This window comes from Hippoglossus hippoglossus, chromosome 14 (genome assembly GCF_009819705.1).
Source record: "Hippoglossus hippoglossus isolate fHipHip1 chromosome 14, fHipHip1.pri, whole genome shotgun sequence".
Classification (NCBI taxonomy): domain Eukaryota; kingdom Metazoa; phylum Chordata; class Actinopteri; order Pleuronectiformes; family Pleuronectidae; genus Hippoglossus; species Hippoglossus hippoglossus.
Window position 1 is genome coordinate 3391605 of NC_047164.1, and position 27300 is coordinate 3418904.

The following is a 27300-nucleotide window of genomic DNA, read 5'->3' on the forward strand; positions in this document are numbered from 1 at the left end:
TTCAAAGGTGACTCAATACTTTTAACTGGTTTGGTGAACTTACGAGACGAAACGCATCAAGAGAGAAAAGATGTTTTTGTTTGTCCTCAGCTGTTCCACTGAGTTCTCGTCTCATCAGCTCCTCGTCTTGTTCACGGTCGGAGATTAAGTTCTGTATCTGTCCAGCGTCTCAGTGACGTTGCTGCTTTATTTTTTATTTTGTAGTTAATATACTTTCCAGCGCACCAATCAGAAGACAGTTTTGTTGATGCCTGTGTTTGAAGAAACATCATATTCCTAAAACTGAGAAACGTCTCTGATAAAATAACGCAGACATCTAGAGTCGTCCAGTGAGACGGTGACAACACTTTACACTGAGCTGAATAAAAAGCCAAATAACTGTCGTCCGGTGGGAAAAGGTGATTTAAAGGCAGTGGGTGAGTTTTAAGACGGAGCCCATTCATAAGAACATAAAGGAAAAACGTTGGCATTACAGTGTCGGAGAGAACCGTCAATCGTCTCTGTCTTAACAAACCCTCGCTGGGGACAAAGCAAAGATGAGTGTCCACGTGGCTTTACACTGTGTGTGTGTGTTTGTGTGTGTGTGTGTGTGTGTGTGTGTGTGTGTGTGTGTGTGTGTGTGTGTGTGTGTGTGTGTGTGTGTGTGTGTGTGTGTGTGTGTGTGTGCAGGATTGATTGACGGTGGTCGATGACTTTCCAGTTGCAGCTCACTTGCTGTTGCCCCGGGACGTTCTCTGTTTAGTCATGGTCGTCAGCATCTGGCTGATGTAAGAGGTCAGGAGGTCGTCCATCTTGTAGCCCTGAGGAGCAAAACATTGATCTGTATTAGAGTTTTATTCATTTAGATTTTTTATTTCAAATTCACCAAGTTTTTCAATGATTTTAAAATAACTTTCTTGAAATATATCACTTTGCCCGAAATCTTCACTGTTTACTTTGATTAGATTATGTGGAAATGTTTAAAACAGCCAAGTGAAATAAAGTAATTTAATCCTTTTTTTGTCGGCATATTCTCACAAAGTCTCATGTCCTCGGTCCTCGGACTCACCAGGGAGGTTTCACACAGCAGTTTGCTGCCTCGGACCAGGTTTCCGATGGTGATGTGGAAATACGTGTTGCCGCTGCTCCAGTTTGAGATTTTGGTGAAGGGGTGAGTGGTGAGGATGTCCTGCAGGATGAAGTCACACTTACAATTTGAATCTACAAGTTGTGGTTTGAGCAACTTAAAGCCACACTGACCAAATCTAAACACAATCTGTGTTTGAGGCACAAGCATAGATTTATGGGTAATGAAGTTCTGCAGTGATGATGCACAAACCACACGTTTATCTCAGACTGGTGATTAATCATGTGCACAAATATGATGGATCTGAACCCACCTTCGAGTTCGGATCGATCAGACTCACTCCGTGTTTGTTTATCGCTATCAGGAGGGTTTCTGGGTAATTTGGATCCGTTGTTTGCTGCAGAAAAAAACATTTAAAACCAAAAACTTAACACACAGTGTGGTGCAGCTTGTGTAGTCATGCTTTCTCAAAGTGAGGGAGACACAATACATGTGATCACGTATTTTACAAAACGAGCTGCACAAATTCTAAAGTTTTTACCTTCACTTCAAAGAACGCAGAACCAAACGTGGGCCACTTGTAAATGATTTTGAGGAGCAATAGTTTTGCTTCTTCTGGAGTTTTCCCTGATTGTTTGTTGAACAGCGACAGGATCGACTGAGACGGGACAAAATGACAAAAACAACAAGTTAAAAACCTCATAACGACACAACACTCATTTAGTAGAGATTATATCTGAATCTATACGTCCTATCGACAGCACATTTCAGTCTCTGCTGTTGTGACACGTCTGCTCACCCTCTTCCAGTCGTCGGGGGACAGATGTCGGAGCTGGTCCTGGGGGACGAGCTCCTTCAGGATTTTGCAAATGTTCTGGAAGTGCGATTTCTCCTCGTCGTACTTCACCCGGTAGATCAGCGCCGCCAGCTGGTACACCTCGTCCCTCGGACACTTGTGGTAGCCGCGCAGATACTTAGGCAGCTCCTGCACAGACGACGCAGTTAACACCTGTGATGCTGCAACGTCTGGGAGCTCTTATTTATTTTTCCCAAGCTGTTCATATCCTTAATATTTAGTTTTAATTGATGATCTTTTAATTTGCATTGATTCAAAGTGCCATATAAATGTGTTAAAACTCACCTGGTAGTAGTGGAAGATGGAGTCGGCCATGGAATCTTTTCCCGGCACCGTGTTGGTCCAGAGCTTCTTCATGAAGAACACCTGGTACGTCAGTGAAGGCACGACACCTTCTCAGTGAAGACACAACAGGAACAACAGGACCGGAGCCGATGAGAAGAGACATGAAATATCAACTTTAAACATTCATATACATGTTGGCAGTTTGTTCTGGACTCAGTCTCCACACAAATTATATAAGTTTGACCTTGTTTGAAAAGCTCCAAGTCTCCTTATTCTATCTGTGTAAAGCATTTTAAAACAACAACTTAAACACAGAATAGTTTTTTATGCCAAACATTTCTACCACGTTTACAAGAAACTGAATCAAAGTTGCATACTGTCTGATTTTTAAGTTTAAAGTGTCACCTTCTCAAAGAAGATCAGGGTCATGACTATAATCAACAGCACTGGAGAGCTGCAGCTTTCTGCTTGTGCAGCAACAGTTTGAAGAGGTTCATCTTTTTACCGTCTTTCACGGGTCTGGCTTTCTTGATCCAGTCCGTCAGATGCCTCACGAAGTCGAAGAAGAAGTCGCCGTCGGGGACACTGATGACCTGGAGAACCAACCACAAACTGATGTTCTCTAAGAAGCAGCTCATGGTATTCCACAGGTGTGCAATAACCAAAAAGCATAAAAAGTTACCGGATAAAATAAAGTTAGCTCTGTTCTTTCTGCTGAAGAAACCTCATGGACTCCTGCAGTAACTACAAACCATATTCACCAGAATCCAGATACTCTACAGTCCCTTCTCACCTTGTCTGTGATCTTGACAAAAAGACTGAAGCCTTCAGAGGATTTGAGCAGCAGACGCCCGGAGATGTTGTGGCAGAAATCTTTGGCTTTGGTGCTCGACTCCACCTCGAACACCTGCGAACACAAACCAGGACAAAGTTAAACAGCTGGAACACGACAAAGTGAAACAGCTGGAACACGACAAAGTGAAACAGCTGGAACACGACAAAGTGAAACAGCTGGAACACGAGGCCATGTGCAGTGTGTGGTCGTGAAAATGTCGATGCTACTTCCCTTTTGTCGAAATGCTTAAAATTATCGTCACTGACCTCGTCTGAGTCGTCCGGGAAATAAACTTTGTGGAAGATCTGGGTGGTTTTGTGCTGGATGGCCTCCACCTCCACCAGGTGAGGGGGATACTTCCTCGAGCCATTTCTACGACAAATACAAGAGAGGAGAGGTTAAACGACAGAAAGTGAAAGAGTGTTCAAGAGAGACAAATACCTCCAGCCTGTGTGTGTCACCGTAAGGCTTTCTGTAGCCGCTGCATACAGTCCGGAGCGAGAGGACAGTGTTTCTTGGCCTGGAGGAACTTCTGGACGTGAGGCAGCAGGACGTTACTGGGAGGAAACAAACCAGTGCAGAGCCACAGCAGCTCCCAGCCCTTCTCCTCACTGTACCTACACACACATACGGGAATGAAACAATTGTATGAATAATTCACAGGACTCAAATATGTGCTCTGACAACTCTGAAAAAGCTGAATCCATGTGCAGGTGAAGTACTTGAAATGCGCCTTCGCTTCTATAATAAAATACATATCATGTGTTTCTTATATTTCTAACCACCAGTTCTCGTCATATGTCAGAAACGTGCGTGTGTCAGACTCACTTGATGTGGTTGTCAGTCAGCTGTTTGAGGATCTGACAGAAGATCTCGTCTTTCAGCGGCTCGGCCTTCAGCGCTCCTTCGAAGATCTGGTCCGTGAGCTCGTTGACGAAGCGAACGCGTTTGGACGGGTAGTCGCCCATGTACTTCATCACAGGTGGAGACGCAGTTAAGAACAACAACATAACAACAGCTTGAATGGATTAACATTAATGATTAAATCATTTGATACAGAAACAGGTAAAATGGTTGTTTTAGTAAAACAAATAAAACAAGTTTAAACGAGACAAGAGAGAAAATATTACAAAGAGAGAAGATTTTAATTCTCAGAGAAAAAAGGTGGTTTTCTTTAATCTCAGATGTTTGGATGGACAATAAAATGTGACTATTTCTGTAATTGCCTTTGCAAATGAGATTAATTAATTAATGGATCTTGATGTAAAACAAATAAATCAGGCATGTTTAGGGAATTGCACCGACACACTCTCTGGTGAAGGATATCTGTGGAGGCCAGACAGGCCTCCTGGGCGAGCTCCTCGTGAGCCAGCACCTTCTTCAGCAGAGGCTGTTTGAGAGGCTCCCTGGTGCAGCTCCACAGACGCTCCTTCCCTCGGGACTTAGGGATCATCACCCTGCTCAGGGTGCTCTTAGGAGGAGGCCTGCAGACACACAGGGGGGGGGTAGTGGAGACCAGGACACACACTCACACATACCAGGCTAGTATAAGATTTAATTAAGAAGCCCCTCAATTTCTGCAAATAGATCCTTTCACCTACATCTTACAAACTGGAACTTTAAATAAAAGGGCCAAGAGCACCACAGCGATGTTTAACCATAAATGATGTTTGCAAGTACAGAATAAAAAGCACCTGAAGTAGTCGTAGGAGAACTCCTCCAGCGTGTACGTCTTTGTTTTGTCCTCGTTGTCTGACGGCTTCATCTGGGACGAACTGATGGATTCTCGTCTCTGATCGGGAGTCATGGTCACGAGCGCCTGAGATGGAGAGAGAGAAAGAAAAGATGGAGGGAGGAGACAACATGGTTTCACTACTGGGACCAAGCAGTAATCAATAATCTCCAGTGGTTAGTCGTGGCTCCACTCACCACGATGTCGTACTGTGGTCTGGTGATGGTGGGCAGGACGTAGACGCAGTCAGCGGGGAAGTCTCCCCTCTGTTTGGTCTTGTCGTTGATGCCGTGAGCCCAACCAGAGTTCATCACGTGTTCTCCGTCGTGATCGTCCAGGATGATGAGATCCCCTTTGGAGAAACTCAGGAAGGTGGAGTCGACCCCCGCTGCATAAAAAACAATGTAAAAAACTGTAAAACACGTGTCTGACGCCCCTACATGCAAAACAACCGCCTCAAAACGTGCTTTTCTTTTCCGATAATCCCTAAATGTTTACCGGGGTTGGGACAGTCCATCAGTCCCACCACGTACTTGGACCTCTTCCTCAGACCATCGAGGAAGGAGACCACCAGATCCCGGATGTCCTCGGCGTTGTTGGAGGTGAACGTGTACTCGTCTCCTTTCATAGTGGCCAAGGTAAAGCTCTGGCCCTGGAGTTTACCCCCTCTGAAAAAGGAAATTCATATTAAACCAGTTTAATCCCGACCATTAAAAGGTAATAATTTAAATGCTGGATAATTGCTTTAAAGTAAAATTCCCAGAAGGAAAATCTTTCAATTGAGAGGCGATAAAGTAAGATCTCATATTTTTCACCTCTACACACATAAAAAATCATCTAATTTGTGACACAGGTTTTGTTTTTGCGTTCGTACCTGCTACTGGACACCGCGGTGATCTCTGGGAAAGACAGTTCCAGAAGCACCTGCTCCTGCTCGTCCACAAAGTAAACCCCGGTCCAGTTCACCGCCACGATCACGTCGTTCTTGGGCAGACTGGGTCCTGCGAGGGAGACGCGTGTCACGACCACGAGGAACGAGAACAGATTCACTGTGACACTGGAGTTTAACAATGAGACACAGAATGTTACCTGAGAATTTAAAGGCCTCGTAGAAGCGAGAGAAGAGCAGGGGCCACTTCAAACGAGCGAAATCCACCACGTCCTCCTTCACCTTCTGTGTGTTCGACCTCCTCTTCAAGTTTAATCCCTGAACAATCAACTACAGTTAGTTACTGTCGCTCACAAAGAAAGTGTCTGTGTTGGTAGCTCCTGCTGCAGGTACCTTCTTGTGGGCTTGGATTATAAGATGAGACCACTTCTCTGACGTCTTAGTGGCGGTGATCTCTCTGTCGGGGATGTAGGACGGAATGAGGCTGAGCAGACGATCCTGGAGGATTTCAGGGCCGTAGTCCACAAAGTACTGCTGAGAGGCCAGTTCTGCCAAGTCCTCCTCCTTCAAGACCAGACACAGGGCAAAGGGACGATGAAGAGGATAACAAATGTCTCGTTTAGTGACTGAGTCTCCTTCTGAAGAAAGAAATGGATAAACTGTGAATTCAATAACACAAAGCTCTCACCTTCTCGCAGCGATACTCTCCGAACTTCACCCCTCGGACGATCTGCTGGTAGATGAGGTTTGTGGCCACTTGGTCCTCGGCGGGGTTGTGCCAGGGGCTGAAGATCTCCTTCCTGAAGAACAGCCTCCAGGGGGCGTTCCTCTCCTGAGCGCCCTGCTCCTTTGCGTACTGCTCGCACTGGGAGACGGCGTCCATGACGTGGTCGCTACCGCTGCCCAGTGACGACACCTGACGAAAGCAGTTTCATAACGTCATTCGATCACACACTGTACTGCAGCAGTCTAACAACAATACATTACACGTCTGTCCCCGGGGGCCCAGTGTGTCCCAGTGTCTCCCAGTGCGTCCACGCCCCTGGTTCTCACCTTGTCAAACAGGGCGATGTACAGCGAGAAGCCAAATCGATCTCTCAGGTTGATCTTGTCCGCCAGAGCGTTGCAGAGCTCGCTGGCGGTGGTGGCCGAGTCTGCCAGGAGGGTCTTAGTGGTGCCGTCCATAAACGTCACTGGTAACATGATGGGCTTCTTAGATTTAGTGGCCTGTGTGTGGGGGGGGGGGGGGGGGGGGGGGGGGGGGGTAAAAGGCCAAGTTACTTTGTTTTTTCAGACTCTTCATTTCCCTGCAGACAAAACAAACACAGATAAAGCAGCGGGTAAAATACCTGCAGCTCCAACCACGACGGCGGCTGAGTCCGTGTGCGATTGATAAACGTCCTCCTCAACCGCTCCTCGCAATATGGAGCATAACCCGGGGGACCGTTGATCAAGAACGTCCGTAAATACTAAAAACAGAGGGACAGACGTAAGAAGACAAGACAAACTTCATCAAATCACTAATCCTGAGTAAAATAAAGCAAGTAAAAAGGTTTAAAATACACACTGACTCTGTTTGAGATCATAACAAAGGAATGAACAGAGTTAATTGTAATTTACTGAAGAGAGAAAGAGCAAAAAGTTTACAAAATGAGCCATGAAAATATTTACACAGCATCTTGATTCATCCATTATTTAATTATTATTAGCTGGTTATTGTTGTGTTGTCTATAAAGTGTCAGGAAATAGTGAGTCAAAGTCAGACGTCTTGTTTTGACCAAACAGAAATAAAAGATTTTCCCTTTTCCAGTCACAGAAGAAAAGAAAGTATTAAATCTTCTGAGCTGAAATTATAGGATTGGATATTTTTTCCAATACAAATCAAAGAAAACATGATGTCCTCTCTTTATTCATGTGTTTTCTTTAATGACTTTTTCTTGTTCAAACTCGTTTGATTTTTCTTATGCTCTCAGTTGGATTCTGTCTTTGGAGCATTTATTTCCTCTGTTTTGTTCAGTCTGGTTTGATTTGTCAATATCACAAGGTTCTTTTTTTGTGGATAATTTGCTTTTGCTGCAGAAATTATGGAATAATTCAAGTAAGGAGACAATGAAAAGGACAAGCAGTTGTGTTTCAGTCACCGACAAACATCACATGAATCACTCATCAGTCGTCTGGCCTACACACATCTGCATTCGCCCAGCGGCTTTTCTTCTCCCCTAACAAATCCAGGTAAAGCGAGAGCGGAGGTCTCAGGGGACCAAATGCTTGAGTGTGACTTTGCACTAAGGGGGTGTGAACTCCTCACGAGGAATGAGTCAGAGGTTTCTTACTTTGAGAAACTTCTCTGAGGGGGCGAAGCAGCCGAGGCAGAGCGACAGCAGGATCCATCCTCGGGCGTGACTGCTCTTGGACGGATTCTGGGTGAGCTGTTTGCAGATCTGACAGTAGATCTCGTCCCTGGAGCAGAGAAACAACAGCAGACCCACATCAGGGGTCTAATCATTTAAAGTGTGAATCTCTCAAGTGTTCTAGTGACCATCTTAATTAATGGTCCCAAGTAAAACAATTAAATCCTGTGATGTGTGGCCACTTTACATTTTTGTGGAATGGAATTAACCTGAACTCGACCCAGAGAAAGCATCTGCCTGTCCCCCACTATCAGGACATTTCCACTTGTACAAAATGCTCAATATAAACCTTCCTCTGGTGCTAGTAGGTTTCTTCTAATGTCACCTACAAGATAAAACCTTTTGAATTTTAAACACTGGCTTTGTCTGTAGCGCCACCCTCAGGACAAACTCTACATCTGTAACCTCACACATCATCTCAGAGGATGTTGTGCAGCAGGATGCTCTGTGGATTCGGTGGAGACGTTAAAGGAAGCTGCTCCAGAACATGGGTCACCTGAGGGCGGGTCGTAAGATGCCGTTGCCGATGATGAAGTGAAGTTTCTCCAGGTTGGAGGTGGGCCGGTCCTCCAGCATGCTGTTCCCCTGGAGGCCGTAGTCGCTCTCGGTCAAACGCCTGGTGACCTGCAGCAGACAGAGAGAGAGAGAGAGAGAGAGAGAGAGAGAGAGAGAGAGAGAGAGAGAGAGAGAGAGAGAGAGAGACGCTTCAACACACACCTCAACTGAACGTCTGCTCAGGGAACCATCAGCAGGTCCATCGATCAGCTCGTCTGCAAACGGTGCTGCAGCAGGATGACCTACTTTTTGTAGACTGGATCGATTCTATACTGGTTTTTAATTTCAGTGTTTCCACTATGAGATATTTTTTACTATGCAGGGAATTTCATCTGCATTCCAAACCTAAGGAAACTGGATTGAATTTGTGATTTAAAAAGGTAAAGTTTGCAGGATGGACCTTTGATTCCTGGACAAACAAATTCATCACAGCTGCAATAAAAGACCAAAATAGTTGAAAATAGTTTACGAGTCAGTCTAGAGTCAGTGGTTTGAAGATGATGAGCGACAGAAGTTTAAAGGTAAAGTTCTTATTGGTTTGAATCTCACCTCCTCTGTGATCTTAGATTTCCTCTTCAGGGTGAGAGACACGAGTTTGTGTCTGATGCTGTTCCTCTTCTGGTTGTCGATGGCACTGTTCTGTAGACACAAGCGAGGAACCACAAGGACATCTTACACATTTGAGGACAGTTTGACAACAGGCTTCTATCACCGAGGTTACTGTCGTCCTTCAGGCGTCTTCGATTCCCCTCACCTCTCCTTCCACCTGCAGCTCCTGCAGCTCCCTCTTGTACGTCCTCTTCCCGAGGGTTTCGTAGATCTTGGTCATGACGGGAATCTTCTCGCTGCCGTCGTTTATGACCAGCTGGCTCTTGGGTTCGGGGAGGTCGCCCATGAACCTCAGCACCGTGATCCACACGGCCAGTGCAGCCTGGAAGACCAGAGAGGAGGTTACCAGTCATCCTAATAACAGTGTGAACAAGAGATCCAACTTAAGTCTCACCAGCTGATCTCCTTCGTCCTCGTGAAAAAGCAGCGGCTGTTTCAGCGGTCGTCTGATGTACGTGTGAGTGGAAACTCCCTGGAAGTAGGTGGCTGCAAACTTAGAGAACTTGTACTCAGACAAATCCTCCTCTTCTTCATCGGGCAGCGGCAGAGCTTCATTCAGCAGCTCCTCTTCAGCTTCCTCACTGTGAGAAGTGTTCTCCAGGTCCTGAGGGGCAGGAAATGAAAGATAAAGAAAACCATCGATATCAAACCCAGTGAGGATGAAACAGAAGTGAGTGAGCACGTGATGATGAAAAAGTTTCATATTGAGATACTTCAGAGCCAGATGTGAAGACAGAGGTGGAGACAAGTAAGAGATAAAAGAAGTGAAGTGAATTCGTCACGTGGACAAATAACAAACTCCAGATAATGAACCTACATTTTTCTGTGTCTGTTGGAATTAGATAAAGTGTAAAAATCGGACACAAACACATACTTCAAAGCCACTTGGTGCTTGTCCGTCCTGGTTGGGCAACGGCCCCGAGTTTCCCAGGAAACCGAACATACGGTCGACCATGTCGGAGTGATCGACAGGCTGCTCCTTCTCCCTCTCCATCTGCTCCAGCAGCTCCTTCTTCCTCCTCGCCTCCTCCTTCTCCTCGCGCTCCCTCTCCTCCTGCTGCTGGGCCAGTTGGACGAGCCGCTCCTGGTGATTCCTCTCGGCCTCCGCCTTTGCCCGCCGCGCCGTCATCTGGTTCCGCAGCTGCTCCTCCTCGGCCAGACGCTGGCCCTCGGCTTCCAGGCGATGCTGCAGCTGTGCGGGGGGGTGAGAGGACACAGAGGGACGGAGGCAGGTAGGACGTTGAACAGATTAGTGTTTTACTGATTTTTCTGTTTGTGTAAAACTGGATGAGAGGAACTCAGGGGACATATTACAGGTGTAGAGACATTATTCTAAGAATGACATCACTAGACACAATTTATCAAAGATTATAAAACTATTATTTACATCTGAACTCTTTTACCATTTACAGTAACTGCTAAAAAGCCGAATAAACCTAAACTTCTACACATGAAAAACATTGTAGAGTTTCATTTGTGTTGTCATGAACATGTCACACAAATGTACACACAACAGTGAAAACATGTAACAGCAGCCGACTCTGATCGAGCTGCTTCACCCACTTAGCTTCTTCACTGTCGGTCACTGGAACAGCTGAGACCTGCTGCGCAGCCTTATTTGATTTTTCTCCAAAATCTCTCGTCAGTTTTACAACAAACAGATTAAACGATAATTTGCAAAAACAAATAATTTATTCAACATTGTCTTTCATAACAGGACGAGTGAAGGCAATGTGCAACAATGGCATTTTCTTTTTCAAACTAAAAACAAACATTAAAAAAAGCTCACAAACATTTTCATAATTCATCAAAATAAAAGAAATTAATCAAAAGGTTTTTTACGCCGACATATTTTAGGACCGGATTATATGAAGTTCCAAAATCTTCATTATCAAATAAATAAATGAATGAACATTAATAGATTTTAAATATATAATAAAACAATAATAATCAAAACTTTGCACTTTACTCATAAAGTAACAAAAAGTCAAAATTTTAAATAAAGCTCAAAATAAGGTTTGATTGGCGTCATTAGGGACTTTACTTTTGCATTTTTGGCAAAATATTAACAAACATATTGAAATATTAGAGGTGTTTATTTGACTTTGATTTCAGCACTTTTTACTCTAGGTATCCTGCCAAAAAAAATTGTTTTTGTGTTTGTTCTGGACTCAATCTTTATACAATTCGTATTTCATAATGGCACACTTTTATTTTCTATATCAACTCCTGAACTCTTATGATCCCGACAGGGAGGAACAGAAACCTGGCTCTGTCCGAAGGTAACAACATTTACAATTTGGCATATTTAAGTTATTCAAAATCTCCTCCAGTATCTAACCGTGGCATCACATGATCAGATGTCATAAGGCTTCACAGATATATAACAAAACGTCACTTCAGCACCAGAATCCTCGTCTGTGTGGCACGTCAACAACAACATGATATAAGTAGCAGTAGTAAATGTAGTAGCTCTTTACCTCTGCCCTCAGCCTCTGGCAGAAGCGTCTGGCTATCATGCCCCTGGTGTAGGCCTGGATGGTCAACACGGCACGCAGGCGCCGCCAAAATGTCCGGCGGATCAAGAAACCACGGGAACGGGCTTGGATGAGAGTAACGCGAAGGCGAGTAATCTGGTAGCTTCTTAAGAACTTCCTCGACCTGTAGACGGCCTGAAGGCGCAGGAAGCCCAACTGCATCTGGGAAGTTAGAGAATGAAACAGATCGTAAAGTTTCCACGTGGAGAAATACAGGATAAGATGTGGAGCACTAACTACATCTGTTAGATCACAAGGACACAAACTAAGATTTATCTGAGTAAAGGCTCATTTAATGTTAAATACATACAATATATAGGAATGGAGCCTTCTGTTCGCACTTAACCTCAAGACATGAGGCAGAAAATTCAATAATGGTGGAACTTTGAGATTATAATATTATTAACCTTGGGCACAGGGACAAACAGTTTCTGCAGAACATCTGGATGGTAGCAGAGGAAAAAGTTGCTCCTTTAATCTCTTATCCTCATAAAACACTTTATAACCCAAGTCTTGAAAGGTGCTAATTCGTATAAATGAGCCTTAACTGGGTATAAAAAACTTTTGCTTTTGCACAGTAAAGCTCTACAGGTTACCTTTCGAATAAAACTACACACTGACTGATGAGGACTCACAATTTGGTAATTCTTTCTGCACCGATATCCCCTCCAGACCTTTTGGATAAAAGTCACCGCGCTCCTCAGTCGGAGGAAGTTGTTCCTGTAGAATAATAACAGCAGAAGTCAGATTTTAAACCAGGATGTTATAAGACACTGTGTGCTGAATCCTTCCTTTTGGAAATGAACATGGAAGTTTACTCCCAAAAATACGTAGTGTACTTCCAGTGAGAGTGTGAGTGAATAAAGGGAAAGTACAGGTAGAGTATAGAAAGATCCTGACCTCTCTTTCAGTCCTCGCACAGACTTCTGGATGAGGATGACCTTGTCCGTTATGGCCTTGTCTCGCTCCACCTCCAGCTGCATGTCGTGGTGATCCTGAGAAACAAAAAAAAACACAAGCAGGCGGTTGGACATCATGATGCAAAGGAAAATAAATCTATTTTTTTAATGCCAGTATGAATGATGCACAACCTTCAGGAAAATTTTGGTCTTTCCGATTTGCCAGTCGTCATGTTTCCCCAGTCGAGCCAGAACTATCTGCTGAGAGGTCCCTCGTAGATCCGCCTGTGAGGAGGAAGAAACACAAGAAAGTGATGATTGTTACGAATGAAAATGAAACCAGACAAAAACTATATTTTCAGTGCTTTCAAAATAAAAGTTCCCTATCCCATTTGTGAAATACAATAACACAAGTTTTTGTGCTGTTGGTGAACTGATCCTTTAAAGATCAGGACGAGAAGGCATCAACAGAAACAGAGAAGTGACTGAGGTGGTTGTGTTGTTGACCTGAACGTGAGCAGGTTTGACTCCGGGCATTAAGACCCGGTAACGGTCCACAAACTCCGCGAAGCTGTATCTGATGGGGTAACCGGCTCGGCGAATCCGGATGGTCTCCATCATACCGGAGTATCGCAGCTGACGGATGCAGAGCTCTCTGTCGAACAACTGAGGAAACACAACAGAAGAAATCAGTTTTACAGACTTACATGTGGTAAAGATTGTAGTATTTCTAACACACACAGACACACACACACAGACAGACACACACACACAAACAAACACAAACACACACTGCTCACTCACCATCGGCTTCTTGAGCTCGTTGGGTTTTATACAACGAACGAAGAACGGCTGACACACGCTGAGCGTCCTCATCAGCATCTCCAGGGAACGTTTGAACTGACTGCTCAGAGTGGGAGAGCGCTTCCTCGTCTCGACACCCTGCACACACACACACACACACACACACACACACACACACACACACACACACACACACACACACACACACACACACACACACACACACACACACACACACACACACACACACACACACACACACACACACACACACATAATTCAACCTCATTAGTTACAGGACACATCGGGTGTGAATGAATATTCATGATGCTAAAAATGTTTAACCCCTTAAAGACTTTACATTCAACTGGTTATTTTATTTACTATTATTATTATTCTCTGATCACGTTTGTTCAAATTCAAGTTGTGTCGCTTATATATTTCATATGTTCTATAGATACAGAACCAAAAACCCAGAGCCTGAGCTTTTTCTCAACCCACTGACTTAGAGCTGCAATTAATTATCAATCATCCACTAATTATTTTGTCAATTAACCAATTAATCATTAGGCAATATGAAATATTTGAAAAGTTCTGAGTAGTGTGGAGGAGGTGGAGACGCGTCGTCCATCTTTATGTGCAGTCTGTGGTAAACACTGGTACATGATGCATACACAACGTGCAAACACATTAACACAGCTACACACAACCAGACAATGGAAACAATGAAACAACACAAAATCTCTGACACGTCTCTTCACAGTCACCAAACAGAGAGAGACAGGACTTCCTGTTTCAAAGGCCCCGAACTTCTCAGAGAAGCTTTGTTCACTTTACGAACACCGGACTTTGCCTTTTTTATATTTCCACTGAGTAGAAAAAGACGAGGACTGAGAAGTGTGTGTCAGAGAGTTTGCACGTTTCCGTTCATTCATTTTATCCTTTTGGTTTCTGCTACAACAAAGTTCACACCTGTGGAACAAAGGGAGGAGCTTAAAGGGGCAGAGGGCGACGCCCCACACCGTGAACATCTGGATTCAGTTAAAACAAACACACACAGGGTTTGAGTGAGCACGTGTTGCCGAAGGCCGATGATTACCTTGGGAGTGGGGGTGCTGGGCTGCTGATAGCCACACAGAAACTGATGTCAGAGGAAAAGACGAGAGGACACGGAGAGACAGCAGAGTGAGAGGAGCGCTGTGACATTAGTAAAAGACAAACACTGCGAGGGGGGGAAAAAGCTGCAGGAGGCAAAAGTCACCGAGGACACGTGAAGACGGCGACGCCTTCGAAGTCATGACAAACGTGGACAAAGGAGGTTAAAAAATATTAGTCCATCATTACAGGATTTTAACGTGCGGTAAAATCTGGTGGTGTCACAGTCATGTTAGTTCTCACCATGGCCACGTCCGCCTGGAAGATTTGCTTGATGAACTTGTTCTTGGACGAGTGGACGAGCTGGATGATGTCGGTGTGGAGGCTGTCTCGGTTCTTCTCCAGGAATCCTGGAGGAGGGAAATGATTCAGAGAGAAGCAACAGGTAGTTCAACGCCTGCAGCTTGAGTCATTTTGGACAAAACACAAGACAAAATTAAATACTGTTCCAAAAAGTAAGTAAGTAAGTAAGTCTTTTTATTTATAGTTATTTATAATAAAGTTTATGGTTAAACTGTCAAATATCAAACCTCACTTACAGTTCTTTGACAGGACCACATCTTAGGAATCATTGATAATTTTCTTTCCAAATATAACATATAACATTATTTGAATATAGAACATTGCAGAACACGTAGCGCTGATTAATGTGAGAAATTTGTTCTCAGTCGATCAGATAATTGTTTGTTTTTATGGATGAACAGCCTCAAAACAAGATAAATATATTCAATTTACAACCATAGATATAAATTATAATTAACTATTAAAGCTGCTGAAACAAATTAATTAAATTGAACTGATTAATTTTCATTTGATTAACTAATCTATTAAATAACTAATCTAAACTCTGTGCAAGAGACAGAATATTTAATTTCCGGAGGACAAACCTTCACAGAAACAAAAATAAGTCAGAAGACCTCATCACGTTGAGAACAAATAAATCAACGTGCACTCTCGACAACAATGAGTCAAAAATCATAAAATCCTACGCACCTCTGGTCTCGTAATGCACCACACCGGCAAAGTGCTGGATACCGAACTGGGTTTCGTAGGTGTTCTTAGGAGGGATGTAGTTGGAGTTGAGCTTGTGCTGCGAGTTGAGCTTGTAGAGCATCGTAGCATCGGTTCCCTGACAAAGGAAACCAGAGGAACCAGGAATCAATTATAAAGCAACGCAAAATAAACTTATCTATGAACATTTCTACTCAGAAACATGTTTCTAAAACCACATCACAGCTTTCACGAGACTCCTCCTGGTTTCGTACCTTAGGAAACTTGCTCTCCTCGTCGATGAGGGAGATGATGTTCATGGGCTTGTGTGCGATCATGTCCAGGGCGTCCTGGTTGTCGGTGAACTCGATGTGCTGCCAGCTGATGTCCTCCAGGTTGTACTCCTCCTGCTCCAGTTTGAACACGTGACGAACGAAGAACTGCTGCAGGTTCTCGTTGGCGAAGTTGATGCAGAGCTGCTCGAAGCTACAACGGAAAATCAGAGGGAGCAGAAAGGTATTTTAATATTAGATGAATAGATAAGCATTAAAATACACTTAACGTTACTCCTGATCAAACCACAAAGTGTAAAAGACCTGTTGACGATGAAGTTCTCGAAGCCAAAGATGTCCAGCAGCCCGATGGATCTGCGCACGATGTTGCTCTCGCAGGACGGCGGCCTGTAGATGGCGGCATTGATCTTATCCACGATCCAGACAAACAGTCGGCCGTAGATCCCCTGACACGAGAAACTCAGTCAAAACAAAGCTTTATATATTTTTTTCATTTTATTATAATGTAAATAACTTGTATATTTATACAAATACATGTATATTATATTTACTTATTTATGTATTACAGCTTTACTCACACCCAACAGACTGTGAAGTATCTATATCACTACAACCAGGCAAGAAGTTCACGTCCTGAAGGTTTGTAAAACCTTATAAATGGAGTTCACTGACAAAATCTGAGATATTTGGTTGTTGCAGATGAGAGATTTTTAGTTTTTGAATCTTAATCTCTTAAAATAACATGTTCTTCTCTGAACTGGGTTGTTTATTTATAGTTATTGACTAAATAATTGTGTTAGAGATCAAACCTTAACAAAGGCGTCTCTGACATCCAGGCCTTGTCCCACGCTGAGAGGCGTCGCCACGCTTTCCCCTCGAGTGATCAGGGTTCGTGTGGTTAAACACACCATCACGTCCTTAGGCTCCACCTACAATAGCCAACAACCATTAGAGAAACCAGTGAGTGAGTCTGTCATTCATGAGACCAACACGTGCACTTACACAAACACACACACACACACACACACACACACACACACACACACACACACACACACACACACACACACACACACACACACACACACACACACACACCTCCATGAGTGAAGCAGCAGTAACCAGGTCAGGAGATCTCACGACCACACAGGCGTCCAGGTTGTCGTACGTTCGAGCTGAGAGACACGAGTAAGATCTTAATTTTCCACACCTCTTAACAGTTTACAGTCCAGAACCAACCACAGGTTTTTAACGATGACAACAGCGTGGGACGTACCCTCGAATCTGAGGTTTCCCATGTGCAGGATGGCAGCGAGCAGCTTGGAGATCTCCCAGTTCTCCGTCTCGGTGAACATGAGGACCTTCATGGCCGACAGGATGCTGGAGTAATCTCTCAGGTCGTCGCGACCGTCACACTGTGTGCAGTTCCCCTGCAAGATTAAATACGCAGCGAGCCTCGGGTTATCTTTGTCATTATCAAGTCTTCTTTGCAAAGTGAAGAGAAGCCGCTTCGTGCTGCTCTTTAATGGAAATGTGGAAAGTTCAACATTTACCAAATCAGCCAGATCTCATCCCCGACACATTTTCTCTTACAGGACTAGGACATTATTTAAAAAACAGAACAAAGCATGAATCAGAGTATTAGTAGAACTGAAACTATCATTCTATCCTCTTTTGTTGCTTATTAATGGAAAAATATGTCCAACTGGGTTTCAGCCTCTCAAATGTCTTATTCTTCTGCTCTTCTTATTTGTCTAAAGCTATTATATATATCTAACTATATATCTATATATATCTTATATCTAACTAAAACGTTTGTTAACTGCTGGTCAGACAACACAAGAAATTATGATCAGCCTTTTCTTTCTTTTTGTAAAGTTTACGGATAAAACCAAATTATTAAAATTAATTAGTTGCAGCCCGAGGCCTGTGTGTGACTTGTTTTTGAGTGTGAGATGGTCTCATCGCTGCACCGTCCCTATTGCCCACAGGAGGCAGTAGTGAGACCACTCCAGCTCCGCACACCAGAATAATGCAAAGACAGCACTGCACTCAAAAGCTCCTTCAATTAGATTCATTGACTTACAAAGTTTGTTTAGTTAAAACCGTAACTGAACAAATAGTCATTCTAAATTTTCCTCAGATCAGTGTGAAGAAACAGTCGAGTATCATCAGCGAACAGAAACCGAAACGTGGATGAAATGCACCCAAACCTTCGGCCACATCTGTAAATCAGTCACCACACAGACAGTTTGGTGTGAACGGTCCCTCACGGAGCCGCGGACTCACCATGGTGAGGTAGGAGTAATCTGTGGCGAGGCCCAGACCCAGTTTGGCTTTCATCTCCGGAGGCATCCCCTTCAACACGCAGTAGAAGATGTGGTAGTTCCTCTCATCTGGAGCCTGGAGGAGAAACGAGAAGATTTAAAGAACAAGTAACAACTGGAGCTACGTGATCATCTCATCATTTTGTTATTGCGTCACATATTGATGTTGTTTCTGATCTTACCTGTCGACACACTCGGGACTTCTCCAGCAGGTACTGCTCGATCTTGGCTCCTTCGATGGCGCCGCGCTTGTTGAAGTGGATGTCGACGTATTTCCCGAAGCGACTGGAGTTGTCGTTACGAATCGTCTTCGCATTTCCGAAAGCTGAAAAGGAAACATAAATCCAGAGTGAGGCGATAGGAGGATAGAAAGCACAGGGACACAGGCCGACGTATCTTGATAATATGATATTCGACTCTTCACAGTTACTGTACAGAGGGATATTTAAAAAAATAAATCAAGTTATTTTTTTACTTTGAGAAAAGGGACATTTGAACATCTATAAATCTTCTGCTGATGAAGATCATTGAATATGATCAAAAGCTCAAGAACAGATGGATTGTTTTCTCGGAGGCTCCAAGGTCACAAATTAACCTTGAACCCCAGATTTTGAGCCAACATGGACGACAGGTCAATCAAGAGTTGTTTAAAGATTGTCTCCACTTTTATTCTTCCAGGATTTCCCTCCACTTTATGAAAAACAGAAACCAGAGTGGGAGACGATATTTGATGCAGTATTAAAAAAAACAACAACATCGGCAGCTGTGTGACCTTCGAGGATGGGCGTGGCCTCCAGGACCTGCTGCTCGATCCAGGAGTGCTGACCGCTGATGGCAGCGAGGAACTGCAGAATCAGCTTTGTGCTTTCTGTCTTCCCAGCTCCGGACTCACCGCTGACACACACACACACACACACACACACACAACATAAATACACACTGCCTTAAATACACACATTCAATATACAGGACTTCCTGGTTGAATAAAGGTTAAAATAAAAAAAACGTCTTGGTGTTAAATCCTCAACACAGATCCCAGTGCTGATGGATTCATTGGACTGGTTTGTGCCCACTCACCTGATGATGCAGCACTGGTCCTTGTTGTTCCGCTGCATGTTGAAGTAGCAGTTGTCGGCTATGGCGAATATGTGCGGCGGCAACTCGCCGATCTTCTTGTTGGTGTAGAGGCGGATTTGGTCGGGGGTGTAGATGGGAAGCAGCTGGTACGGATTCACTGCCACCAGGATGGAGCCCGTGTACGTCTGCAAGGACCAACACAGATAAAACCACAGGACATTTAATGACTTTGTCTTTTACAGAATAGCTTTATAACTATATTATCCAATTCAGTCTTATTGTCGACTGTAGATTTGACTTCACTGTATTTGCTTCTGAATCTCGAGCGTTTCTACTGTTAAGCAACTACAGCTTATTATGTTATTTTGTGATTCAGTTGCACTGTAGATCGGATTTCACAGAGCCCGTCAGATCAATCACAGGAACTTCTTTACAGCAAATTTACGCATTAGAAAAATAATTAATATTGTGGTATATGTTCACATGAGAAGCTGAGTTACTGAGTAAATAAGAAAGGATTCAAATTAGTCGTTAATAAAGCAAGAAAGGATTTCTCTGCAAATAGAAAGTGAGGTGCAGCGATGAAGGAAATCGATTTTTTACTTTTGTTAAACTCAAGATAAAGACTTATTATCTTATTATCTTGTGATATCGACAGCTCTTACCATCCACAGTTACAGCAGTGACATATTATGACATTTTTAAAAGCGCGTTAAGAGAAAGCAGCATCGCAAAAAGAGTTTTAGCACATTTTCTGTCACAAATGTTTTCTATTTTGACTTTTTACTCACCCGTCCACCACAATTTGTCTAAATGTAGAGAGACGACAAAACAACCAAACACAATTATAGGACTAACTATAACAACACACACACACACACACTAAACCACTACAGGAGATGTTCCCTCTGTCATCTGAACTCTTCAACATCCACAGTAAACATGTTTACAAGCCTCGTGTGCTGTTGCATGTGTCACAGAGGAGGAGATAACAAGCTAGAAAATAATCACACGTGAGAAGTTGGGTTTCTCAATCTGCCTTCTGATCACCATGATAATTACCATTTCATTTCCTTTTGATCCACAAATCATCCAATTGTTGCAACACTGAAACTCATAACTACGAGATAAGGCCTCTGATATTCTCTCGTTAGTGATGTAGAAAGTTTTTTATCCCTTTTATAAATTAACCTCTGGATCCCAGACAATGAGATTCTGCTTTATTTATAGCAACGAGTAAACTCTCCTGCCGGGCGTCCGAGGCAGTAAACAGCTTAACCTGAATAAGAACTTAACTTGGCTCCGGTTGATGGTCTCTGCATTTTCAATGTAGAGACGAATGAAGAAGCTGGAAAGTCACTGAAAACTCTGCACCTGCTACAAACATCTGTCTCACATCTGTGCGGTTACATTGGTCGTAAACAAGAGGTACTAACGTAGATGACCCGCTCGTTGTAGCGGATGAGCAGGTTGCGGAGGATGCCGGCTTCGTTCAGGTCGCCCAGGCGGATCATGTCCTCCACCCCGTGGATGGAGGTCGGGTGCATGGGCTTGATGTTGGTGGCATTCTGAGGAGAGATCCAGTGTTCCTGTGAGAGCAGGGGGGGGGGGAGACGGAGAGAATCAGAGGGACCACGACAATGATGTCCATGCACACAGGTCACATCTGGTTCCTGCTCTGCTGTGGACGTACCTTGGCTTCATCATCCAGAACCTGGATCTGTCCGGAGTCGCAGAGTTTGACCACGGCTCCCACCGGCACGTCAAACTCTCGACCCGTCTTGAGGTCCAACCACACATAGTCGCCCTGGATGATAAAACACGTCTCCGGTTAAATATGGATCATTTCACCCAGAATTCACATTTAAAGAGGAAAATGATTAGTACTCAGTTTAATCAGATCATAATTGATCATTGTGAAGAAAAGAGGAACTTTGAAAACTTGATTATAAACCTGTTTTATTATAATAAAAAATCCGGCAAATTTTCCCTCTTAATGTGGCTGAAATGAGGTGATAGGATTTGCATGGATAGGTATAATTAATACATTTTCTATGAAGTATTCTAAACCATTATCCCTGATTGAATAAAAGCTTTAATCCCAGTTGAACTTTTCTCACAAGAATAACACTTGTTTGTTTAATCCTCCGTCACTCGTTTCTTATTTTACTTACTTTCTTTTGTTCCTGTGATTACGGGTTTTAAATAAAAACCTTACATCACTCACCTGAAGTTGCTTTACTCACTTTTTAGCTGCCAACTTTCTGAATGAGGGGATTTAGTCTGAAAACGGTTTAAAGGTGATGCAACCCCCCCCCCCCCCCCCCCCCCCCCGAGGTTAGAGGTGTGGGAGGTTTCATTTTAGTGGGGTGAATTTTTCCTGCTGTATTCTCAAATGGAATCACACAGACACCTCTGGATAGTTTCAGGAGGATGTCTGGAGTTCAGCAGTGAAGCCTGAAGCAGCGTCAACACCAGTTCCTACTTTTATGTTTGATTTACGTCGTGCCCTCACCTTCAGTAACCTCATAAACAGAAGGTGCATTAGAAACAATGTCAGGACTCGTAGAGAAGCTGGTGACTTATCCTGCTTCCTGAACACACCTCCAGTTTCCAGGTTGTTTAGATGCTGCACACAACAGCAGCCGCTGATAAATCACAACAGAAAAACACTGCGGCACAAAGCTCAGCGCCCCCCCCCCCCTTCAGTCTAGACCGTGACCTTAAAGATGCTATTTTTACTTCCGTTTAACAACATCCAGATGTGTCCCACTGAATGAGATTCATAGCCGAGGCTCTGAGCTGAGACTGAAGCTGTGTGTCTGAGTCGTGCCCTGCAGGACTCTGGGGGGGGGGGGGGACGAGGCACCGGAATCTAGTTATTGAAGAGAAGCTGCTGAGGCCCTGATACGAGGTAACCACGGCCGACTGAGTGAAGAGACCAGCCGGCTTCTGCTGTTTTTAGAGCTCTGGACAATAGATGCATTCTTTCTTATTTGATTGTTTTTGTATATTTTCAAGTTTTCACCCAGTTTACTTAATTGTAAATATTATTACGCAAAAACTACTGGACGGCGTCACTCAAAAGGGATAACTGAGATAATCTGAATTCCTCTGATTTGGTTGATTGACCCTCCTTTTGCAATGCTCTTGATTTAATTACAATTTATTTTCTATATCAGAGTTTGCTGCTGGAATCTCATTTATTCATCAAGCTCCATCTTATCTCGCAGTGACATTATAATTGCTTTCTGCTTATCAAGGTTTTTAAGCTTATAATTTTTCATGTGAACAGTGTCACGTGTACGTAAAGACAGGTTTGCCAATTTAAAGACAGACTAGCGAGGGAAGACTGGAGGAGAAAAAGGACGTGAGTAACCTTCTGCCCTCCTTTGACAGGCAGTGCTCAGATGGCCGGGAGCTTAACTCCCAACATGTCCCCATGTATTTGCTCATAGGCATCAGCATGTGTCCAAATTCAGGGTCCTGCATCCTTTACTCCATTAAAGCAGGTTTGGTCTGTGCAGGATTTCCTCTTTGAGGCCTGCAACGAATCGAAGGACCCGGCCCCTGATTTGGGACTGTGCTTGTTTTAAAGTTAGCACAAGCCTATGCTCTATAGCTATAGCTGAGAAAATCTGTGAGTTTCTACTCCAGCTATAAATGTGAATCCTGCTTTCGTTCACTTTTGAGAAAATCAAAACACTGGTTCATGGATGGAGCCCTTTGGACCCAGCAGGACCGACCTGCTGCAGAATGACCATGGTTCAGCTCCGGGTTGGTTCCAGGACATCAGACGTCACAGAGCGCGGCCTCTGCAAAACGAGACAGACATCAGGCGAACTGAGAAAAGAACAAACAACCTCTTGAGAAAACGTCCTCATACTCGACAGGTGTAAAGACGACTTCTTCAAAATCTGACTGGTTGACATTTACTTTGCCACACAGGTTAAAAATGGGCCTGTTTCCCCCCCCTAAAGAAAGTGTTCTTGTAACCTCAGACTCCACAGCGCCGGGTCAGAGGAGAGACAATCGGCCATGTGCTTCAGCTGGGAGACCAGAAGAGGGACGAGGGGGGGGTAGTGGGGTTAAAGGCTTACTTGGATTCCTGGGGCTAATCCTGTCGCTTTAATATGAGGCATAATTGTTTGACTGCTGAATCATTTTCTCCCCCCACTGAGTTGTCTTTTCTTTGTGGTACTGGACAGACTGAGATATTATTTTTACTGTGAACTGACGATGTAAAGTATAGAAAACACAGTATTTCTATAAAATACAGAGCTGTAATGAAATCAGATGAATGAATGAATTAATATATGATTCAAACTGAAGTGAGTTGATATCAACACAGACAGCTTGTGTCACCATGACGATAACCCCCGCCTGGGGGGAGGGGTTAAGTGCATTAATGATCCATTGGTGGTCCAATAAGTAGATTAACATTTAGTTAGTTGTGAATTACTACGTATAAAAAGAATCTGCATCTAAGACAGATTTTATATGTAGAAGGAAATCCACATATTCATGTAGAGCAGGAAGGTGAAGCTTCAAAATAAGAGCATCAGTGCAGGTGTACATCGTTCGGCTCACTTCAAGTTCCATCCACATGCAGATAAACATTCATATGTTCAGCTTATCAGAGACAGAGCCTCTTATCCAGAACCACATGGGGCCGATCTGGCAACTGTCCCAAACACAGACCTATAGATCTGAACTACACTTCACTGTGTTTACCCACAACGCACCCTGTTTCACCAATCTACTGGGAAGACATTTAATCACTCGATCAAACACTTAATCATCCTAACTCTAAAACTGCACATCCACGTTTTATCTTCTGATTTATTTATTTCGGCTTTTTGGGGGTTTATTTAATTAAACATCTTTACATAAAGTCTCAGCATGAATCAGACAACAATGCAATGTAATGTTTGTTTGTTGGAAAAGCAGAAAGCAGAGGTACAGGCCTCTCTGCACTGGAGGCTGAATTTCAGGCATTTTAACAAAACACCAATGATGGTGCTGATGGTGTGAAGAGTCAAAATGAACAGCAATGTTTTTATAAGTCAACTTGAGATGGACATGAATGTTTTGCACGAGCTCTGAAATGATAAAAATCTTTAAATCTTTACAGCAGACCATTGGATGTGTGTTGAGGGACGTCAGTGCTGAAACCTGGGTCAGTTTGGAACAGATCAAAACAAACTAAATAAAGTTAAACCAGCCTCTAGCTTAGCACATAGACGTTTCTTAAAGCAGTTTCACAGATATAATAATATAATACAATATAAAAGTTAACATTCAGAACAAAGCAATCGAGTGAGATTCTCGATTAAACCTCAGAGTTCAACACCTCCGCTCTGTCGTCACAGCTCGTGAGACCCCAAGTCAACCTGATGACAGATTTTCATGTAACGGCCAACAGCAATCTTACTAATGCTGCTAATCTGTGTGTGTGTGTGTGTGTGTGTGTGTGTGTGTGTGTGTGTGTGTGTGTGTGTGTGTGTGTGTGTGTGTGTGTGTGTGTGTGGCCCCATAATGCCGCTCTAACAAGCATGTGTACTGTGTGTGTAGCGGCGGGACTCACATGGCAGGGATTCAGAGGCGCAGACGAACGTGACGCATTCATCGTTGACAAACAGACAAACAGCAGCGGAGCTTAAGAGCCGAGCGTCCATGTCTTCATGAGCTCTGCGGTTTAACATCTGAAAAACACACAGAAGTTCAGTTATAACATTCACAGTGGTGGAAAGTTTCGTGCACTTAGAGTAAGTACAGTATTTTTCAGTATTAGTGTTTTTTAGTTCTAATCCACAACATTTCAGTGACAATCGTCCATTTATCCGACGGCTACAGTCTCTAGTTTCCTCTAAGATTAACACTGCATACAAAATATAAGAAGATTTTATATTATTAATATGATTATTGTGTTAAATAAAAACAAACCCTAAATAAATGAGTTGAATTTAGATCATTTGGGAGGCTGGTTTACTGTTTATCTACAGGGAAACTTTATTATGAAGTTAACGCCATTTAAAAAAGCTTTTGTTTATAGATAATTAATTTCAAAATATGCCATTAAAATATAATTATCGGCTACGTCTCATTTATCTAGAAACCAAAAGTGTTTAGTTGCACAGTTGAGAACTGATATTATTCCTCTGGCTATTTCTTAAGATGAAATAAGTTCACAAATGGAAAGTGAGCCTCTTCTTCTTTTGTAGAGTATTGACTGTGTTTTACTTTCTTTTGTTTCAAAACCCTGGAAAATAAGGGATAGAATTTACTCCGATTTCTCCAGTACATGAATATTTTAGCTGAAAATTGGTGCAAATATAAGAAACTCTATTGAAGGCTGACGTGTCACTTTTGCAAACAGAGAATTTAAATCTACTGGCAAGTGGTTTAAAGTGGAACCGAGAGAACTTGAAATATTTCTCGTGGAAATCGCTGCTGCTCGTTGGAGAAATGTGTTTTGTACTGAACCGGTTTCTTTGTTTGAAGCTAATTCTTCAGCTGCAGCACCGAGAGGCCCAAACTAAACTGTGTCTCAATACTTTCAGCTTCATTGTACGGTTCAGATTTACTCCTGTGAAACCACTACAAGGCATTTCCATGTATTTTGATTATGAATGTGAACAATTAATACTTAAAACAGCAGTTTAACCCCTTCTTGAAATCTTAAGGTCTATTTATTTGTCTTTTTATGGAGCTTTAAAATTAAACTAATGTTCAAGAAGCTGCTTTTAAGGTAGTTAATGAGTTTAGAGCTGATATAACTTTCAAATTGACAGAAAAACACTTTTTAAAAACATGTTTCTGTGATTTCTAGCAAAGCAAAAATGGCAAAAATACTTTTGGTTCTCTGCTGAAGTCCTATTCTCAGCTTTTCTTTGAAAAAAACCTCTTGCCATTTCATAGTTTAATGAATTGTTCAGAAAAGATATATCAGATTTATTGTTATTGAAAATCATTACGAGTTGCAGCTGTACTAAAGTTAAGATTCAGTTTTTTGGGTAAAGATGCTTTAAAATGATCTTGTCTGATTTAGTTTTTATGAAGTCTCATCACATTCACATTCATAAATTCCCTTCTAACCACTTTTAAAAGCAGAATTATGTGACTCTCGTGCTGTTTGTCGGAGCCGTTCTTCCGCCGCGCCGAGGTAACTCTCATCACACAGACACTTAAACTGTCGCTTTACCTGACAAGCAACAAATCTCTAATGGAATCTAAACTGGAGGTAAGAACGTTCAGATTTCATGCAGCGCACACATCACACTTACCGGACGGCTACATAACGGCTCCTTTAAGTGCTGGCACAGGACAAAGTGAGCAGTAAGAGGCTTTGGCCTAAAGCTACAGCAGAGCAGCAGCAGCACTGTGGCCTGGCAGCAGGTTAAGCCCTCGGCCTTGACCCACGTTCACCTGCTCCACTTACCCCTCAATGCATTCTGTGAGGGCCCCTCTTCCTCCTCGCTCGTCCCCTTTGGCCCCTGTGTTGAGTGGGAAGGCGGGAGCCGGCCCCAGAGTTGACAGGACAGTTGATCGAGATGCTGCAGAGGAAGCTGGAGGAGGGATTGAAGTACGTCTCTCTCTGTGGTCCTGCCGCTCCTCCTTTCCTTTGAAAAAAAAAAATCAATTTCCCTCTGCCTTCACCTGTTCTCCTGAGGGTCCCGGGGCCTCCTGTCCCTGGCCGAGCGTTAGCGGCCCCGGTTACAGCTTGATGTCTGGGTCAGTGACGGGACTCTCCAGACTCTCTCGCTGTGTCTCATTCATGGCTGCTGATCCTGATTAGCTGGGAGGTGGAGCCTGTTGGTGGCAGATACAGAGACCAGCTGGGAGGTGAGGAGGGAGGTCAGGATGTGGAAGGAGCTACCGAAAAGCTGAGTAAGTTTAAAGGGTCAATTCACAGAAATTAAAGGGATAGTTCACCCAAAGAATTTAAATTCACTCTTTATCTACTCACCACTATGACGA

General features: G+C 43.3%; 1 protein-coding gene across 1 annotated transcript; it reads right to left on the reverse strand.

The window, feature by feature from the left end:
- Positions 1 to 627: 627 nt before the first annotated feature.
- On the reverse strand, positions 628 to 27300 carry myo7ab (myosin VIIAb). Its single transcript, XM_034607704.1, has 53 exons — positions 27290 to 27300; positions 26762 to 27132; positions 24991 to 25025; positions 24908 to 24958; positions 23067 to 23135; positions 21014 to 21127; positions 20757 to 20909; positions 20112 to 20129; positions 19321 to 19505; positions 19016 to 19137; positions 18426 to 18568; positions 18206 to 18319; positions 17193 to 17346; positions 17015 to 17091; positions 16726 to 16845; positions 16220 to 16362; positions 15899 to 16109; positions 15627 to 15762; positions 14877 to 14983; positions 14578 to 14619; positions 13479 to 13616; positions 13182 to 13340; positions 12867 to 12959; positions 12676 to 12770; positions 12411 to 12495; positions 11719 to 11937; positions 10113 to 10430; positions 9633 to 9842; positions 9384 to 9560; positions 9179 to 9268; positions 8571 to 8698; positions 7997 to 8123; positions 7013 to 7132; positions 6717 to 6890; positions 6352 to 6579; positions 6057 to 6227; positions 5864 to 5981; positions 5649 to 5775; positions 5273 to 5442; positions 4972 to 5162; positions 4737 to 4861; positions 4369 to 4526; positions 3871 to 4024; positions 3504 to 3659; positions 3309 to 3414; positions 3001 to 3114; positions 2713 to 2800; positions 2208 to 2314; positions 1866 to 2051; positions 1608 to 1724; positions 1380 to 1463; positions 1049 to 1168; positions 628 to 800 (listed from the first exon to the last, which is right to left on the reverse strand). The coding sequence occupies exons 5-53, from the start codon at positions 23082 to 23084 to the stop codon at positions 708 to 710; spliced, it is 6603 nt and encodes a 2200-aa protein (XP_034463595.1). The 5' UTR covers positions 23085 to 23135; positions 24908 to 24958; positions 24991 to 25025; positions 26762 to 27132; positions 27290 to 27300; the 3' UTR covers positions 628 to 707.